At 37.7% G+C, this 20,301-nt stretch overlaps 2 protein-coding genes across 2 annotated transcripts; both read left to right on the top strand.

The window, feature by feature from the left end:
• Positions 1-5,230: 5,230 nt before the first annotated feature.
• On the top strand, positions 5,231-6,995 carry LOC132187786 (glycerol-3-phosphate acyltransferase 5-like). Its single transcript, XM_059602220.1, has 2 exons — positions 5,231-5,866; positions 6,035-6,995. Exons 1-2 carry the CDS (start codon positions 5,309-5,311, stop codon positions 6,947-6,949), a joined length of 1,473 nt encoding a protein of 490 aa, XP_059458203.1. The 5' UTR covers positions 5,231-5,308; the 3' UTR covers positions 6,950-6,995.
• Positions 6,996-8,347: 1,352 nt separating this feature from the next.
• Positions 8,348-16,508, top strand: LOC132186743 (DExH-box ATP-dependent RNA helicase DExH12-like). Its single transcript, XM_059600772.1, is given in 6 exon segments — positions 8,348-8,576; positions 8,727-11,713; positions 12,126-12,515; positions 13,047-14,068; positions 14,070-16,203; positions 16,206-16,508. Coding segments are annotated over 5 exon segments (6,516 nt in total). The 5' UTR covers positions 8,348-8,576; positions 8,727-8,773; the 3' UTR covers positions 16,236-16,508.
• Positions 16,509-20,301: the final 3,793 nt, after the last annotated feature.

Raw genomic sequence — 20,301 nt, 5'->3', positions numbered from 1 at the left:
TCTCTCTCTCTCATATAGCTAGATGGTATTAATTATTAACAAAGAATAATAATAATAATAATAGAGGAATGATAAATAAAATTAATATAAATGAATGGTGAACCTTTAAAAGTGGCAGTGTCATACATGTACATGTACATGTACATGTACATGGGTGATGATGTGATTCTTATCTTGTTTTAATTAGGGCTAAGGTGATGTGTTGTTTCATGAACTTGTCTTTGATGCTGACACAATATTCATCAATTTCTGTTAAAAACATTAATCGTTGCTTTTTTGATGTTCACCTTGTGGTCAGCATATTAATTATTCGCCACGTGGGCACCCACTATGCTAAGTAGTAAAAGCCGGTGAAAAAATATCGAGAGTTGCCTGCCCCCGCTATTTATTATTCTTGTCTCCTTTATTTATTTAATTAACCAACCGAAATCAAACCCACTTGTATTCGCTATTGATGATACTGTTGATCCAATGGTCAATATTGAACAGCGGATATATATATATAGAAAGGGAGAGCCCATAGGGATGACTTTGATAATTCTTCAAAGAGAGAATGAAAGGATTCGGATCCCTTTCGATTGAGAAAAAATTGAAGATTTTATAGTTGTTAATCGTGACAATTTATTTTAAATTTAATGGTCTATAAAATCATTTAACTTTGGTAAAATAAAAGCCGCATTTAATACCTCGGTTATAAAATGAAGAGTTACGATTAACAATTGAAGAATCTATAATTTCTCCTCAATTAGAGGGGATCTCAATTCGAATGAAAGTTGGATAGGTTTCTTGCTTGCAAACGATGGATAACCTCAACCAAAGGGTGGCACCAAATTAGTGTCCCCTAGTGAGGTATGTCATGTGTTAATGAGAAAAGATAAAAATCATTCTATCAATTATTTTTCAATCATCTCCATATATAGTAAATTGATGAATTTACTATTGAATTTTTGTATGACATATATGAATCTACAAATTTAATGGTGGATTCATTAAATTTGTAAAAAGAGATAGTTGAAAGAATTATGTGTAACATTTCTCGCTTTGTAATAGACTAAGAACGCTGTCTGATTTTCAGCTAATAATAATGAGACAATTAGGACAACGTAATGAAAGATTATCTTCTACCCAGGTTTTCAATTGTTATTTAAGCGTTCGGAGTGTTGTGTTTTATGGCCTGACTCGAACTCTCGATTTGAACCCGATTACCAGATTTGAGCTATGGGGTTCTTCTTTTGCACCCCCATTTGGTGGTTGTGGTTCTTGTTCTAAGGACCATCAATGGTTTTGAGTACGGACGATGATTAGGGGAGGAGGAAGAGTACAAGTTCCCCATTTTCCCAATGGAAAAATTCAACCACTGAAGTGAATGATTATGCATGTAGTGAAGGGTTATTGGAAGAGATGGGGCATTGGGCAATGCATCTTTTGTAATGGGACAGCATCACATTGAAAGCCAAAAATCGAAGCATCTCCCCGTGTTTTCCACTTGCATTAGCATCTTAGATTTGTGTCCAGTCAGGGTGCATGCATCTCAATCGTAAAATAAAATGATTTGAGTGTTTGACTATATATATATATATATATATATATATACCACAAACTTTTTTAACCCTTCGCCTTTGGGGTTTCTCTCCCACTCATCGCCCTCTATCCAATTGAGCGGAGGACAAGTTTCATGCGTTGACTAAACGATATACACGAGCTTTTGAACGGTGTCCCATACCGTCCAATCTCACATTATTTTGTTCTTCCTATATATATCCTCTTCTTCTCAGATCCGAAGGTCATCGGTTCAAGATTCAACTTTTTATGGGCCGGGGCAACCTCATTGGCTCCCCGTGTTTTGAATGATGTTTTTTTTTTTGAACAAAATATTTTGATGTGATATGATCAATATAAAAATAATTTTGATTGTTTTATGTTTTAAATTATTTTTTTAATGATTTTGTTTCCAAAAGAAAAAACAGAAGGAAAATGGTTTAGTAAATCAAGCCCAGTAAGTATATATATTTTGTCATATCTTACAGGAAGAAGTATTGGGCTATATAATTAAAGAGTTGCAGCGGCTGGCATCAGTTGGGTTTGCTTTTCAATTTTCTTTCCGTCTTGGGTTGACCCAGTTTCAATGCATGTTAGAGAATGGGCTTAGAAACAGGGTGGTATAGCAAAGACGGCCTTTCCAAGATCGAGCTTCATTTATATATATTGAACGGAAATTTTTTCCAAACTAGTTTGAAAAAAATCTTTTCAAGTTTTTATCTAAACTGGGTTAGAGAAATTTCTTCCAACTCAATCTATAAACATGATATGTGTCTTTTGAACATATGAGATGCACATGTTTTTTAATAGCATGAATAAAGTTAGAATAAATTTTACTAAAAACTCGTTTGCATCTCACATGTTATTAAAAAAATGGATAAATGTAAAATTGGTTCCTATGGTTGGCCTAAATTACAAATTACTCCATGTGGTGTAAAAAATAATTTATAGGTCTTTGTAGTTGGCTTAAAATTCCAAGTAGTATAAAAAATAATTTATAGGCCCTCATGGTAGGCCAAAATAACAGTTTATTCCCTGAAATCAATTTTCATGCTCTAAAGACAAATGCAGTTTAATAAAAAGAGTAACCCAATTTTCTCCGACTTAATTTAAAGGAAAACTTTGTCACAATTTATTAACTTGAATGTTGTTTTTATTTATTTTTCAATGGTTAGAAGATGTGACAGTCAAATTCTCGCGAAATACTCCTAAATTGTGGCGAGGAATGTGAAAATGAGAAAGGGTTACGTACATAGTATAATTTTGGGGATAGAAGAGATTATGTTAATTTATTGAAGTAGTATGACTTGGAGTGGGAGCTAATGTGTAATCTTAGCTGATGTCCTAAAATGATGTGAAAAATCATTTTTGTCATTTTTTAAAGTAAAAAATTAATAATAACATGTGTCGCATTTTTATTAGGTACTACGTGACGAAGTAATGGATTTTGTTAAGTTACTTAACGAAAATTGATTTCAGAAAATAAACTGTTATTTTGGCCTACCATAAGGACCTACAAATTATTTTTTATACCACAATGAGTGATTTGTAATTTAGGCCAACTACAAGGACATATAAATTATTTTTTATACCACATTTAGTGATTTATAATTTAGGCAAACCATATGGACCACTTTTGCATTTATCCCTTAAAAAAAACTAACATATGTCATTTTTATAGACGAGGTTAAAAGAAGTTCTTCTAACCCAATTTGGATGAAAACTTTGCTATTTATTTAATACTCTTAACAGTCATTTATTATCGTTCTACTAACCTAGGAACACAAACATTAATTTTTGAGAAACCCAAACATGTTAGATTGTCTTGACACTCATTAGAGTAGGCCTAAGAAATATACATCACTTCCAGCCGAAGTTGATTGCCAAGAAGTGTGAACACAGCGCATTAAAAACGTTTTAATATTCAAACCAACCTTACCTAACCTAGGGAGAAAAAAAAATGGTGTGTTTGGCTGACAAAGCAAGGCATGCGCAGCATATTAATAGAGTTGAAGAAAACAAGTGTTTTTACAGAGAGGTTGGTCAACCGACCGGCCGGGGGAAGCAAATAAGTTTCTAACCTACTTTCATGCTCCCACTTGCAAGCTTCCCATGCATGACACCCATCTTGGAGCTTCATATATACTATATATTGCCAAATCGATTTTATATATGTACCAAAATGATCAATATTCCAACCTACTTTGAAATAATGTGACAGAAAATTATATATATATGTTGGTTTAGATTGATCACGATTAGACTCAAACATGGCAATTTGAATCTTTCTTCATTTTAATTTTGGCCTTAAGCTAGTTGGATTAATTGATCAAGTAGGCATGACTAAATGAAAACTTTCTTGCTGGTGACTTCTGGAAATGTCAGCAAATTAAAGATACAAGGCAATTTGAATTGGGTAGCTAAGACTAATTGAGTTTGTTCAATTAAATTGGGTTGGATCGATGAGATAGATTTGGTTGCATTTGATTGTTTAATAATTTAAAATTTCATTTGATTCATGTTTGAGAAATTAAGGAGGGCTAACCATCGAAATGCCAACCATCCTTCATTTGGTGGGCAGCCGACCTAGTCTCCCCTCATAGAGGCTGAATTTTTATTTTATTTTATTTTTTATGTTTTTTTCAAATAAGGAAAGGGTCAAAGGGGTTACAAAGAGTGGTCTTTTTCACTTTGGATCCAAATAAAAGAGCACACGTACAGAATAATCAATTTGGTAGATTTCGTACCATAAGGAGCTTTAGGGCAACTTTCGTACCATAGATCGATATCAATTTGATACAAACTTAAATCCTAATTAAGTATAGGTTCATCATGGATTTTCAAATCAATATATCAATTTATGCAAATTGGTGTACATATTAATGTCTAACTAACATAACTTAGAATGAGTTACATGAATTAGGTATTTTAAAAAAAAATTGCATCAATACACAAAACAATATGAGATTACATACATATTCATACACTATCATCTCAATTAATCCATCCCAAGATATTATAGAGGGGACTATCTCATTTTTTTATTAAAAAAAAAAAAAAAAAAAAAAAAAAACTGAAAAAAGCAAGAGATTCTATTGGATCAAACTAGGGAACATAGCAAGTCTAGAACCAACAAAACAACCAAAGCATAACCTTGAGGTTTTTGTTGTTTCCTTTTTCTTTTATTCTTTGAATAACGAAGAGAAATTTCATACACTTAGCTAGCTAGCCCACTCATAGGATTATACATTGCATTATGGCAAGAGTAAACTCGAGCATTTGAGTTGTCACATGTTACATAAATTGGTGTAAAATAAATGTGATAAATACTTTAAAAAAGTAGCATTACTCTTAACTTGTAGAGAGTAAATCAGAGAACGAGACACAGAATTAATCACCCAGAAATTTCTGATAGCTTCCCATATGCAACAACGTGGGTATATATGTACATGCAGTTGACTAACTTCACCTACGGCTGGCCCAACTCAGACGCTATTTTAGGTTTAGGTGTACACGTAGGCCTTAATACAAAGTTGTTGGAGTTAAGTAATCGATCTCTGTGTATAAAAAACGTGGCGTATAATCCTTTAGTCTTTACCCATATATCCACCCACAGAGAAAGAGAGAGAATAAATTCTAAAAAAGTATATAAAGAAGTAGTTGTAAACTGATAAACTGCCCAATTCCCACTTCTTATAAGCATAAAAACCATTGTCACCCTCATCCAAGAACCTTGAAACGGAAAATACTAGGAAACCCAGAAGGGGAAATGACAAAAAGCCCAGTGGAGTCGGTTGTTGCCGAGCTCGAAGGATCGCTTCTGAAGGACCCCGACGCTTACTCCTACTTCTTGTTGGTGGCATTCGAGGCCTCGGGTTTGTTTAGGTTTGCAGTGTTGCTGATGTTATGGCCGGTGATTCGCTTGCTGGAAATGATGGGGATGGGAGACGCCGGGCTGAAGTTCATGATCTTTGTTGCTGTCGCAGGCGTTCGTGAATCCGAGATCAGATCGGTGGCGAGGGCTGTTTTGCCAAAGTTTTACATGGATGATATTGATATGGAGGCATGGAAGGTGTTTAGCTTCTATGACAAAAGAGTTGTGGTGACTAAGACGCCGAGGATTATGGTTGAGAGGTTTGTGAAGTATCATTTGCGAGCTGACGAGGTTGTCGGAAGCGAACTTGTTGTGAACCGTTTTGGGTACGCAACGGGGTTCGTCAACGATGATATTCGTCCTCTATCCGATCGGGTGGCAAAGTTGTTTGTAGATGAACCACCACGTTTAGGCTTAGCAAGGCCTGGTTCTTCATTCTTATCGCTATGCAAGGTAAGTGTGTATATATATATATATATATATATATATATATTATGCAATGAACAATTTTATTTTTAGAGGGACATAAAAATAACATAAGAGAGATTTTTAGAAATTATCACCTTAATTAATAAAACAATTATATATGTGACGGTGGTTAATTAATTTGTATACATGCAGGAACAAATGCAGCCACCATTCATGGCCGACCAAAAGTATAACCACCAAGTCCTCCGCCCGCTCCCGGTGATCTTCCACGATGGCCGCCTAGTGAAGCGCCCAACACCATCCACCGCCCTCTTAATCCTCCTATGGATGCCCTTAGGCATCTTACTTGCAATAATCCGCATTGTTATGGGCATGGTGCTACCAATTAGTGCTATTCCCTACATGTCACGACTGTTCGGCAGCAAGGTTATCGTCAAAGGCAAACCACCCTCGCCGGCATCCGGTGCCAACACGGGAGTACTATTTGTGTGCACTCACCGGACCCTAATGGACCCCGTCGTCCTCTCCACCGTACTCGGACGAAAAATCCCAGCCGTGACGTACTCCATCTCTCGATTCTCAGAGATCTTATCGCCAATTCCTACCGTTAGGCTAACCAGAATCCGTGAAGTCGACGCGGAAAAAATCAAGCGAGAATTATCCATCGGAGACCTGGCGGTTTGCCCGGAAGGAACAACATGCCGGGAACCCTTCCTTTTGAGGTTCAGCGGGCTGTTTGCTGAGCTAACGGATCGGATTGTTCCGGTGGCCATGAATTACCGTGTTGGGTTCTTCCATGCAACGACGGCTAGGGGCTGGAAAGGGCTGGACCCCATTTTCTTCTTCATGAACCCGAGGCCAGTGTACGAGGTAACTTTCTTGAACCAGTTACCGGCAGAAGCCACGTGTTCGTCTGGGAAAAGTCCGCATGATGTTGCAAATTACGTGCAAAGAATCTTGGCTGCTACGCTAGGGTTCGAGTGCACGAACTTTACAAGGAAGGACAAGTACAGGGTGCTGGCTGGAAATGATGGGATTGTATCTTATACTTCCTTTCTTGATCAAATTAAGAAGCTGGTGACAAATTTCAAGCCATTTATTCACTAAGACAATATATATCAGGATATATATGAGATTGATTTCTCCATTTGCTTTTTTTTTTTCTTTTTTTTTTGTCCTTTTTGTATTTGCGTTGATTCTGTAAATGGATGGGGGGTGGATTATTGTTTCTGTAATTGTTTAAATAGTGTACGAGGTCGACTAATTAATGTTTGCATGGTCACGTTGCAACCGTTAATGTCTGGTCCTGGATGGGGTTTGTATTATATATATATATAAACGGTAAAATAAAATAGGTAAAATAGTGGAAGCAATTAACCTTGAGAAAAACACAAGAGACTAATTGCTCAACTTAGAGGCCTACACTACTCTTAGAGCCTGTTTGAAATTGCATTTGAAAAATGGATCTTTTAAGTCAAAAATAGCTTTTGGGTAAAAACTTCATTTTTAAGTTTTTGTCAAAAGTGCGTTTTTGTCATTTTTAGACTTTTTGGACCCTTAAAAGCGCTTTTAATGTTTTTACCAAATGAATACTTTTTTTTTTTCAAACGGAATTTTAAGTATTAATTAAAATACTTTTAAACCTCTCAAACGCAATTTCAAACGTGCCCTTAATATATATCTTATAATGCCTAATAAGTAATAAGTCTACATCATATATTGTAGTAACTCAGTACATATTGTATGTGATAAAACCTATTTATAATGTGTATATAGAGTGTTAGTATAGTGTACGTATATGGCAGAGTAGTTTTCTTTTAAATTGGGTTAGAGAAAATTTTTATAATCTAGTTTAATTATTAAATTAATATACGTCTTTAGAGCACTTGACTCTCACATGCATTTTAACTAATAACAAGTTTTACATGCTTTTTTAATCATCTTAAAAATACATATAAGAATCATGTGCTCTCACGACAAATATATGCAAGTTTAGTAGAATTTTTCTCACCCAATTTAAAGAAAAAAACTTTGTCGAACTATATATATATATATATTTAAAGAAAAAGTATATAAACAATTAAGGAATGGTTGGGAATGCTTCTAATATTTGAGTAATACTACTATTCATACTCATTTAAGAGACTTATCATGTTAATTACTTAAAAACAAAAGAAAAACCATTTAAAATACGTCACATATATTAGCATGTGTGAAGAGTAACATTTATTTGTTAATCTTTATGATTTATGAACATGATAATATATGGTGTATCATGAATTAATTAGAATATTTAGGTGTTAATTAGCTCAACGAGTAATGGTACATATCACAAAAACATTCATAAATATTTGATAAACCTGATGATCCAACGTTTGCCTCACGCCCTCCACGACAGCGTTTTGCTTAAACATAATAGTATAACTAGACCGTTGATTTTGTCAGAGGAGATGCGCGGTTCTTTTTTCTACAGGTTGTAAGCTAGACCGTTGATAATAGTATAAGCTAAGTCCATGGCTATGGCAAGCGATAGACCAGAGTCGGCAGGGAACTGAGGGAAGGGTCCAATTGTAGCTGTCTTTAGTTTACTTCACCTTCACTGTTCATGGCGCAGTCTGAAGTTGAAAATTGTAATTTCAGTCGCGTCAATAGCTTGGGCATCACTCTTTCCCAAATATATGATGGCCGAAGAGGAAGAAGGCCTCTCGCGGATAACCCCAACAATAGTAGTAAGGTTAAAGTGTTTCCTCTCCTTTTATCAGCTGATTACATGCGTTTAGGGTTTATGTATCAAGTTATTGTTCTTCAAGAATCTAGGGTTTATTGACCATTTAGAGGCTGAGACACTTGAGTTGTTCTGAATTTGAATTTAAATTTGAAGCAGGGGTTTTCTGAGATTTGGAATTGAGAGGGCGAGTGATCCTAATCGAAATGGCGCATCTGGGCGGTGGTGCGGAAGCGCATGCCAGACACAAGCAGTACGAGTATCGAGCCAACTCCAGTCTGGTCCTGACCACCGACTCTCGCCCACGGGACACCCACGAGCCAACTGGCGAGCCCGAGTCCCTTTGGGGCAAGATCGACACCAAGAGCTTCGGCAATAGGGCCGACCGTGGGAAACCCCCTGAACTGGACGAGAAGCTTCAGAAAGCCAAGAGGAAGAAGGAACGCGACCCGCTTGCCGAACCCCAACCTGGCCGCCAGAGCAAGCGGCGCCGCCTTCAAGAAGAGAGCGTCTTGACTTCTTCCGAAGAAGGTGTATACCAGCCGAAGACAAACGAGTCGAGGGCTGCGTATGAGGCTATGCTGAGTGTCATTCAACAACAGTTGGGTGGCCAGCCTCTCAATATTGTCAGTGGTGCCGCTGATGAGATCCTTGCCGTCCTTAAGAATGAGACAATTAAGAATTCCGACAAGAAGAAAGAGATTGAGAAGTTACTGAATCCGATTCCCAACCCTTTTTTTGATCAGTTGGTTTCGATTGGGAGGCTTATCACGGACTATCAAGATGGAGGTGATGCAGCTGGACCTGCTGCTGCCAATGGTGATGATGCTCTTGAGGACGATGTGGGCGTGTCAGTCGATTTTGAGGAGAATGAGGAGAGTGATCTTGATATGGTCCAGGAGGATGAAGAGGAGGACGATGATGTGGTGGAAGCCAATGGTGCTGGGGCTATGCAAATGGGGGTTGGGATTGATGATGACGATGATATGCGCGAAGAAAATGAGAGTTCATGCCTTAATGCTCTGAGCATTGGTGCTTATTGGCTTCAGGGGAAGATCTCTGAAGCATTTGAAAAGCAGATTGATCCGCAACAGTGCCAGAATCTTGCAGAAGAGGTCCTTAAGATACTTGCTGAAGGTAATGGCAGGGAAGTGGAGTCGAAGCTATTGGTGCTTCTCCAATTTGATAAGTTTAATCTTATTAAGTTTCTATTGAAGAATCGACTGAAGATTGTGTGGTGTACCCAGTTGTCAAGGGCTGGAGACGATGAACAGAAGAAGAAGATCGAGGAGGAGATGCTGGGTTTGGGTCCGGAATTGGTGGCAATTGTTGATCAGTTGCATGCCACAAGGGCTAGTGCAAAAGAAAGGCAAAAGAACTTGGAGAAGAGTATTCGAGAAGAGGCTTGCCGATTGAAGGATGAGAGCAGTGGAGACGGGGACGGAGGTAGTAGAGGGCTTGTTGATAGGGATGCAGAGAGTGGTTGGGGCCAGCGCCAGTTGCTTGATCTTGACAGTATTGCTTTTGAACAAGGTGGTCCTTTGGTGGCGGCAAAAAAGATTGAGCTTCCTGATGGGTCTTACAGGCATTCTAGCAAGGGATACGAAGAAATTCACGTGCCCGCATTGAAGCCAAAACCACTTGATCCAAATGATAAACTTATAAAAATATATGACATGCCAGAATGGGCACAACCAGCTTTCAAAGGAATGAAGGAGTTGAACAGGGTACAGAGTAGAGTCTATGAGACTGCCCTTTATAAAGCTGACAACATCCTCTTATGTGCTCCCACTGGTGCAGGGAAAACTAATGTTGCAGTGCTCACCATACTTCAGCAAATAGCATTGAACATGAATTCGGATGGTTCATTCAATCACAGTAATTATAAGATCGTATATGTTGCACCTATGAAAGCTCTTGTCGCTGAAGTGGTCGGCAATTTGTCCGATCGATTGCAGTATTATGATGTCAAGGTCAGGGAGCTTAGTGGAGACCAGTCACTTACTCGGCAACAAATTGAAGAAACTCAAATTATTGTCACAACTCCTGAGAAGTGGGATATCATTACCAGGAAGTCAGGTGATCGTACTTATACACAGCTTGTGAAGCTTCTTATCATTGATGAGATTCATCTTCTTCATGATAACAGAGGACCTGTGCTTGAAAGTATTGTCGCTAGAACTGTTAGGCAGATTGAAATTACAAAAGAGCATATTCGGTTGGTTGGGTTGTCTGCTACACTCCCTAACTATGAAGATGTGGCTTTGTTCTTACGGGTTGATCTGGAAAAAGGATTATTCTACTTTGACAATAGTTACAGACCTGTACCTCTTTCCCAACAGTATATTGGAATCACAGTAAAGAAGCCACTGCAGAGGTTCCAGTTGATGAATGATGTCTGTTACGAAAAGGTAATGGCTTTAGCAGGAAAGCATCAAGTCCTTATTTTTGTCCACTCGAGGAAAGAAGCAGCCAAAACAGCTCGTGCCATACGAGATACTGCTCTTGCTAACAATACTCTTGGTAGATTTTTGAAAGAGGACAGTGCAAGCCGTGAGATTCTCCATACTCATATAGATCTGGTCAAGAGCAATGAACTTCAAGACCTTCTGCCATATGGTTTCGCTATTCATCATGCTGGGTTGGCAAGGTCTGATCGTCAGCTTGTTGAGAAGCTATTTAAATATGGGCATGTGCAAGTTTTGGTTTCTACTGCAACTCTTGCTTGGGGTGTCAATTTGCCTGCTCACACCGTTATCATCAAAGGGACCCAAATTTATAATCCAGAAAAGGGTGCATGGACCGAACTAAGTCCTCTGGATGTTATGCAGATGCTGGGTCGTGCAGGGAGGCCTCAGTATGATTCATATGGGGAGGGCATAATCATTACTGGTCATAGTGAACTACAATATTATCTTTCTCTAATGAATCAGCAGCTTCCTATTGAAAGTCAGTTTGTGTCCAAATTGGCTGACCAATTGAATGCAGAAATTGTTCTTGGAACTGTTCAGAATGCTAGAGAAGCCTCCAATTGGATTGGGTACACTTACTTGTATGTCCGCATGTTGCGTAATCCTACACTTTATGGTTTAGCACCTGATGTTCTCACGACAGATATAACATTGGAGGATAGGAGGGCTGATTTGGTAAGAATCAAATTGTCTTGTTTTTATGTTTCATTGCTGTTTTGTACATTGCATCTTTTTTTGTCATTCTCATTTTTTCTAGTCTCTGCTGTTATCCCCTGATGCTCTTATTTCTTTTATGCTTAGTATAACAAGTGTGACTAAATTACTCCATACAAATATACATCTTTAATGCTTATTATACTAGGGAAAGGTCAAGTATATGTTCTCTAAGTTGATTTGTTCTATTCTACATCTTACCAGTGGCATGTGGGTATGTGAGGCATCCTTATATGTCCAGATATGTTTTAGATCCGACTGTTTTGTTATGATGGCGTTCCTGTCTCTTTTTTAGCCCTTATGGAAATTATTGTTTGTCGTTTGTATCCGTGGTTTGTTGTCTCATGTTTTTTTTTTTTTTTTTTGTGTACAGATACATTCTGCTGCAACCATATTGGACAAAAATAATTTGGTTAAGTACGATAGAAAAAGTGGATATTTCCAGGTCACGGACTTGGGTCGCATTGCTAGTTACTATTATATAACTCATGGGACAATATTGACGTATAATGAGCATTTGAAGCCCACTATGGGAGATATTGAGCTTTGTCGGTTGTTTTCACTCAGTGAAGAATTCAAATATGTTACAGTGCGACAGGATGAGAAGATGGAGCTAGCAAAGCTTTTGGATCGTGTTCCTATTCCCATCAAGGAAAGCTTGGAAGAGCCTAGTGCCAAGATTAATGTTTTGCTGCAGGCATATATTTCACAGTTGAAGCTTGAAGGCCTTTCAGTAACATCTGACATGGTGTTCATAACTCAGGTTTGTTTATATCTTGTTTACTTGTTTTCTCTTTTTTTCATGCGATGCGGACACCAAATATATGCAAGTTATTACACTTGTGTTTGGACCCTGATATCGGAGGATGACCAGCCTTGAGAGCTGGAGATTTTACTTTTGGCATTTTTGATTATGTTACATTTTATTGTTATGTTATTTTATTTTTCAGACTTTGTGTTATGTTAATTTAAGTTGGTGTTATGTTATTTTAGTGGGCTGTCAGCCTAAGTGTCAGTAGGGCTAGGGTTAGGGTTTAATCCCTTGGCTATGTAAGCATAATTTCGTATTGTGGTAATTAGCTTTTGATGAATTTTTAAAAAAAAAACTGTTTCCCTTCTTCTCCCTCCAACTTTTCTTCTCAACTTCTTGTTGTCCCACATCAGAACGTTTCAGCTCACTCTAGTAGTTACTTTCCTTTGTTACTTTTGATTTCATTTTATTGTCTGCTTTTGTTTGTTCTTTGGTCAAGTTCTTTGTCTGTGTTCGCTCACTTGTTTCTATCTTTGTGTTCAGAGTGCGGGACGTCTTCTGCGAGCTCTTTTTGAGATAGTTTTGAAACGTGGATGGGCACAATTGGCTGTGAAGGCTTTGAACTTACTGAAAATGGTTAATAGGAGGATGTGGAGTGTCCAAACACCCCTTCGCCAATTCAATGGTATCCAAAATGATATTTTGATGAAGTTAGAGAAGAAGGATTTGGCCTGGGAAAGGTATTATGACCTTTCATCTCAGGAAATAGGGGAGCTTATTCACATCCCAAACATGGGAAGGACGCTTCATAAATTCATTCACCAATTCCCTAAACTTAACCTTGCAGCACATGTTCAGCCAATTACTCACACTGTTTTAAGGGTTGAGCTGACAATAACGCCAGACTTTCAGAGGGAGCACATAGTTCATGGATATGTGGAACCATTTTGGGTGATTGTGGAGGATAATGATGGTGAATATATTCTTCATCGTGAATATTTCATGCTGAAGAAGCAGTATATTGATGAGGATCACACTTTGAATTTCACAGTGCCAATTTATGAACCATTGCCACCACAATACTTCATCCGTGTTGTGTCAGATAGATGGCTTGGGTCACAAACTGTTTTACCTGTTTCTTTCAGGCATCTCATCTTGCCAGAAAAATATCCTCCACCGACAGAGCTATTGGACTTGCAACCACTGCCTGTGACTGCCTTAAGGAATCCATCATACGAAGCTCTATATAAGGATTTTAACCATTTTAATCCTGTTCAGACGCAGGTATTTACTGTTTTGTATAACACAGATGACAATGTTTTAGTTGCTGCATCGACAGGGAATGGGAAGACCATATGTACAGAGTTTGCTATCTTAAGGAATCATCAAAAAGGGCCTGAGAGTGTCATGCGTGTTGTCTATATTGCACCCCTTGAAGCTCTGGCCAAGGAACGGTATCGTGATTGGGAGTGGAAGTTTGGAAAGGGTGGTCTTAAAATGCGGGTGGTTGAATTAACTGGGGAAACAGCTACCGATTTGAAACTCCTTGAGAAAGGTCAGATAATACCCAGAGAAATGGGATGCTTTGTCCCGCCGTTGGAAACAAAGGAAACATGTTCAACAGGTTAGCCTCTTCATCATTGATGAACTCCATTTGATAGGGGGTCGAGATGGTCCCATCTTGGAAGTGATTGTTTCCAGGATGAGATACATTGCGAGTCAAGTTGAGGGCAAGATTCGTATTGTGGCTCTGTCAACTTCACTTGCAAATGCAAAGGATCTTGGGGAATGGATTGGTGCTACCTCCCATGGCCTTTTCAATTTTCCTCCTGGCGTACGTCCTGTGCCATTGGAAACACACATTCAGGGAGTGGATATAGCTAATTTTGAAGCGAGGATGCAAGCAATGACAAAACCAACATACACCGCAATTGTTCAACATACCAAGAATGAGAAGCCTGCTCTTGTTTTTGTTCCGACAAGGAAGCATGTCCGACTCACTGCTGTGGACCTGATGACTTACTCTGTTGCGGACGGAGGAGGGAAGAAGCCATTTTTATTGCAGACCCCTGAAGAAATCGAACCGTTCGTTGACAAAATTAATGATGAAATGTTGAAAGCCACTTTACGTCATGGAGTGGGCTTTTTGCATGAGGGCTTAACTAATTTGGATCAAGAAGTTGTGTCACAGCTGATTGTGGCTGGGTGGCTTCAGGTTTGTGTCATGAGCAGTTCTATGTGTTGGGGTTCGTCATTATCAGCCCACTTGGTGGTTGTGATGGGAACACAATATTATGATGGTCGGGAAAATTCTCACACTGATTACCCTGTTACTGATCTGTTGCAAATGATGGGTCATGCAAGTCGACCTTTACTAGATAATTCTGGGAAATGTGTCATTCTTTGCCATGCTCCTCGTAAAGAATACTACAAGAAGTTCTTATATGAAACATTCCCAGTTGAAAGCCATTTGCACCACTTTCTACACGATAATTTGAATGCAGAAGTTGTTGCTGGAATTATTGAGAACAAGCAAAATGCTGTGGATTATCTTACATGGACATTTATGTACAGGAGGCTCACACAAAATCCCAACTATTACAATCTTCAGGGAGTTAGTCACAGACACCTTTCTGATCACTTGTCAGAGCTTGTAGAGAGCACATTGAGCGATTTGGAAGCAAGTAGGTGTGTTGTTATCAAGTATGATACGGACCTTTCTTCTTCGAATCTTGGCTTGATAGCATCGTATTATTACATCAGTTACACTACTACAGAGCGTTTCAGTTCTTCTTTGACTTCCAAAACGAAGATGAAGGGTCTTCTGGAGATCCTGGCTTCAGCTTCAGAATATGCACAACTTCCAATACGACCTGGGGAGGAAGAGGTGGTTCAGAGGTTGATTAATCACCAGAGATTTTCATTTGAAAATCCCAAATGCACGGACCCGCATGTGAAAGCAAATGCACTTCTTCAGCCCCACTTTGTGAGGCAATGTGTGGGTGGGAACCTATCATCAGACCAGCGAGAGGTGCTTCTTTCTGCAACTAGATTGCTTCAGGCAATGGTTGATGTTATTTCGAGCAATGGTTGGCTGAGCCTTGCTCTTCTTGCCATGGAAGTCTGCCAAATGGTGATACAGGGCATGTGGGAGCGTGATTCTATGCTTCTACAGCTTCCACACTTCACAAAGGAGTTGGCCAAGAGATGCCAAGAAAACCCTGGCAAGAATATAGAGACCGTATTTGATTTGGTAGAGATGCAAGATGATGAGAGGCGCGAGCTACTGCAGATGTCGGATGAACAGTTGCTAGATATTGCGAGGTTTTGCAACCGTTTTCCTAACATCGATATGACTTTTGAAGTGCTGGATAATGACAAGGTGAGGGCTGGCAGGAATATGGTGCTGCAAGTCGCTCTTGAGCGGGATCTTGAGGGAAGGACAGAGGTGGGACCTGTTGATGCTCCCAGGTACCCCAAGGCCAAAGAAGAAGGGTGGTGGCTTGTTGTTGGTGATACCAAAACTAACCAGTTGCTTGCCATCAAGAGGGTTTCCCTGCAAACGAAATCAAAGGTTAAGCTTGATTTTGCCCCTGCAGAAGCTGGAAAGAAGACGTACACACTCTATTTCATGTGCGATTCATATCTGGGTTGCGACCAGGAGTATACCATCACTGTCGATGTCAAAGAAGCAGCAGGCTAGGCCCAGATGAAGATAGTGGGGAAGAGTAAGTAACAAATAAATTATTTTACATGAAAGTGGGAATATTCTTATCTGTTATGAAAAATTATAGAGAGGTACTAAGATTCATTCATTCATCTTGAGGGCAAACCTTGAGAGACTAGAATCTGTTATGAAAATTATAGCTCTTAAACCCACTTTAATAATGGTAAGAGAGGTGTGTTCTGTATTTAACTATTTATAAACATAGGCTACACAGATTACAATGCATTTGAAAGTTTGAATTACAATGATAGAGTTATGTAAGCAACACGTTATCCTTATCCTTAAGCTTCTCGTCTTTTGTATTACATTTGATACTTGAATTGCTGCTCTTGTGATCTTGTTTTGGCTGATGAGCTTGTGTTGATGTCATTATAACCGTAAGCCCGATTACCTGTTGTAGGACTTGGATACTTTACCACTAGAAAATCCAAGCAAGGCTCATCATTTGTGGGGCCAAGGGACACATTTAAAAAAATTTCATGGATAGATTTATTAATCATCCAAGGGAATTGAGAGACTTCTGTTGGGTCCAGACAGAGCAGCCCAAACCTAGCAGGCTTAGGACCACCAGAGCGGCCCAGGATCATCAGACTTGAGATCGACCATTAGAGGCAGCTGAGCCATGACCTCTCCAGGGAAACACTCGAAGGTCCAGATATGTACATAAATAGGAAGGGGAACCCAAGGTACGACATCTCTCTCCATCTACCATCATTTTGTCCTCACCGGGGCTTACGCACCCTACCTTTCCTTTGCTAACTTGAGTGTCAGAGGGGTTTCACTGGCAAGCGCAAGTGAACCACTCTAATTGTTCTCTCTCTTTGCAGGTCATAACCTGTAGGCTAGCGGGTGTGGAGCTACTGTGGTCCTTGACACCAACACATGTTATTGTTCGTTCTTTTCTTTTGGGATTCATTTCATCAACTGATGTTATCCTTGTTAAAAAAAAAAAAATCTAAGGACTAATAGGCACAACTACATCAACCCAATGAGATAAGAGTGTGATGTGGTGTAATATGTAACATTACTCGTATAATAACATCATAACATGTTGGCATGAAATCAGAATATTTATTAAAAACAATTTTTTCTTTGTATCCTGTAGAGTATATAATGAGTAGTTGGGTATTCTTTGTGAATGATGATATGTTCATATTTTTATAGAGGAAAAAAATTGATAGATAAAATCTAGTGCAATAAATAAAACAATGAAGTTTTCAAAATATATAAATATCATGGTTTGTAGAGTACAAAGATTTGCAGTTCTCAATTCATTCTCTTATATTGAGTGTATTATTGTTGCCAATTAAACCTCCATAGTTAGTTGTCTATGACGAAAGATTAGGCCACTCATATATATACTTTGACTTTTTCAAAGATTTATTGGTAGGCAGATTTGGATTAATATTGAAGTGTTTATGAATTTCTGCTATCTTTCTATCTAATCGTTCCTTCAGGCTTCATTCATCATTGGTGAGGTAGCTTTGACACTTTCATTAGTTCCCCCCTTCTGACAAGTTCACCATGTTCCTTGGGTGGTTCACCCTACTCCAACATGGCTTAAGGTACAAGCTAAAACAAAAATTCTCTCTTATATGTTCTTTGGTGATTGAGACAAAAGAATTCCAAGTAAATGGATCAAATCCATATCTCTTATATCTCAAAATTTAAAAATTTAAAAATTATGATGCATTTCATAAACTATATATATGTAGCTCCAATAGTTTATATCGAAACTAGCTTTTTTTATAAAATAAATAAATAAAAGCCAAACTTTATGAATAATATTGGATACAAATATTCTGGTCAAGTCCACAAAGAGAAGCATTTTTTTTCTCTTCTTTACACACAAGAATGAAATCAAGAATCTACAAAGTTTTGATGGTGGAAGATTTTGAGAAAAGCTTTTTGACTCAATAAAGTTGTTGGGAGAAACCTACAAAAGAAAGGCCAGAAGCAATTGCTAAAAGAATGAATAAGACCGGTTAAAGGTGATAAAAGGCCTCTTCACAACTTTTCCTTGCATGATATTAGTACTCTATGTTACTCTTTATGTTTGTTACGAAATAAATTTTTTTTTTTGGAAAATGTCTTTTTTTGTTTGTTTGTGTGTTTGTGTTTGATAGGATCAAAAATCATGGTCAAACTGAAAACATTTTAGGTTGACTAAGAAAACCTTTTGTAAATTATGTAAAATAGTTTCATTTTTTTTAAAACCCATCAACTATTTTTTTTAGAGTTTGAGTTTCTCATTCTCAAATTACCTAAGTTCGGCGGACCGTTGTTAAAGGTCCTTGCTAGAAGTCGTTGGAGTTCAGTAGACCTTCACCTGAGGTTACTGGTCGTTTTCCATTATCACACATTTTTCATATAAGCCAAACATTGAAAAGTATTTTCAAATAAATCTTTTTTTCTTTTTTTTTCTGACCCGAATAGAAATTTGGTGCAATAAATTATAAAGCTGTTGGGCTCCCATTGGAGCACGTATAGCACGAGTGTAATCTCACATAAAACTATCCATTGCATAGGATCCAAATCTCTCTTACCCTTATCCACATTGAGGTCACATGGAGCCCCACCTATAATATCTCTATTTATCCAACAAATATGGCGTGGGTTACACTTCCCGACAGTAGAGAAGCATGAGAAAATTCCATTAGCTTCGGATTTCAATTGAAAAAGAGACTAATTATTTGAAATTATTGCTTAGATGCAACGTTGGAACCGACTGAATTGAGTGAATATTTTTACATGTAGGCAAGTGATTTGTGTGATTCTCTCGGTTTGCCAGCAAGCAATTGCATTATATAATAAAATAAATCCTCTTAATATTTATTCTATTCAACGATCAGATTGTATCAAATTTATTTAATCTCAATTTACGTTTTAAAATGATATGCTCACTTAAATAGACGTAACAGATAATTAAATGTACATAAATTTTTTATAAATTAAATTGGAGTTAATTTTTTTTAATATAATTTATTAAATTGACCTTTTTTTCTTTTTTTTTTTTAGTAATAAATTGACATTTATTCTAAAAGAAAAGAAAAAAAAAAATGTTGTCCAACCAAATTAAAATAAAATTTTATCTGAAGTTGCATTCTTAAAAATAGAATTTTTAAGATTTGAAAGACAACCAAAAGCATCGTTACATTTAAGGGGGGTAGATATACATGCGACGTGAGTGAATGAAGACGTGTCAGTAATCAACACGATCCACGTCGACCAAATCATGACTCCTCGGTGAGTGTGCCACGTTTCATTCTGAGCCAATCATTTTGGTCAATTTCAAAGGCGCTGGAGCAGCAATCCGGTGGGGTACTCCTATGATGCGCTAAAATAGTAGCTTCTATCAACTTGGATCCTTTGTGGGTCCATATATTTCAATTGCTTTTAAAACCTATATATAATAGTTGCTGCTAATTTGTAATCAATTCAAAAATTAAAACGCATTTAAAAGACATTTATTATAGATTATATCTCTTGGTATATATTTTTGGAGTAAAAATCTGCACAGAATTTCAACAGAAAGATTTTAATTAGATTTGTCCAATTTGAAGAATCATGATAACAAATTTATAAATTATTTTAAGTAATGATATGTTATATAATTAAAATGACGTGACACTAACAATTATTATTGAAAGTAAAAAAAACTTTGTAAAAATAAAAATAATAATAATTTTTAATGACATGTTTCTTTAATAATTTGTCAAAATATATATCGATTTATTAAATAATATATATTTTTAATTAGCTTTGTCAGAAGCCATGACTCGCAAATCAAGTTGATACCATTCCCGTTTGAAGTATACCATACGTTTGACTCTCGCGCCGGCTTGGAAGTTCAGAAGGATAGAACCGACCAAACCACACGGAATCTTAGAAAATCCAACGGCTCTAATCGGCTCAACCGGCTACGTTGTAAATCTCGCTTTAATCCTAAACGCCACTGGCGAATGGATATCCACCACGTGTTGAAAGAAGTTCATCAAGCGTTGGTAACACGCTAAAACAAATGACCACGCGGTTTGGCTGTTTTTGTTGTCTTTCCCTTATAACTTATAA

The sequence above is a fragment of the Corylus avellana genome, chromosome ca7, assembly GCF_901000735.1.
Source record: "Corylus avellana chromosome ca7, CavTom2PMs-1.0".
NCBI classification, from domain to species: Eukaryota; Viridiplantae; Streptophyta; class Magnoliopsida; order Fagales; family Betulaceae; genus Corylus; species Corylus avellana.
This window is presented reverse-complemented; position numbering and strand designations above follow the sequence as displayed.

Bases quoted from the DNA above. Each gene is read 5' to 3' on its own strand.
- LOC132187786 (XM_059602220.1), top strand. From the start codon at position 5,309: ATGACAAAAAGCCCAGTGGAGTCGGTTGTTGCCGAGCTCGAAGGATCG. The intron at 5,867-6,034 runs GTAAGTGTGTAT...GTATACATGCAG, and splicing joins CATTCTTATCGCTATGCAAG to GAACAAATGCAGCCACCATT.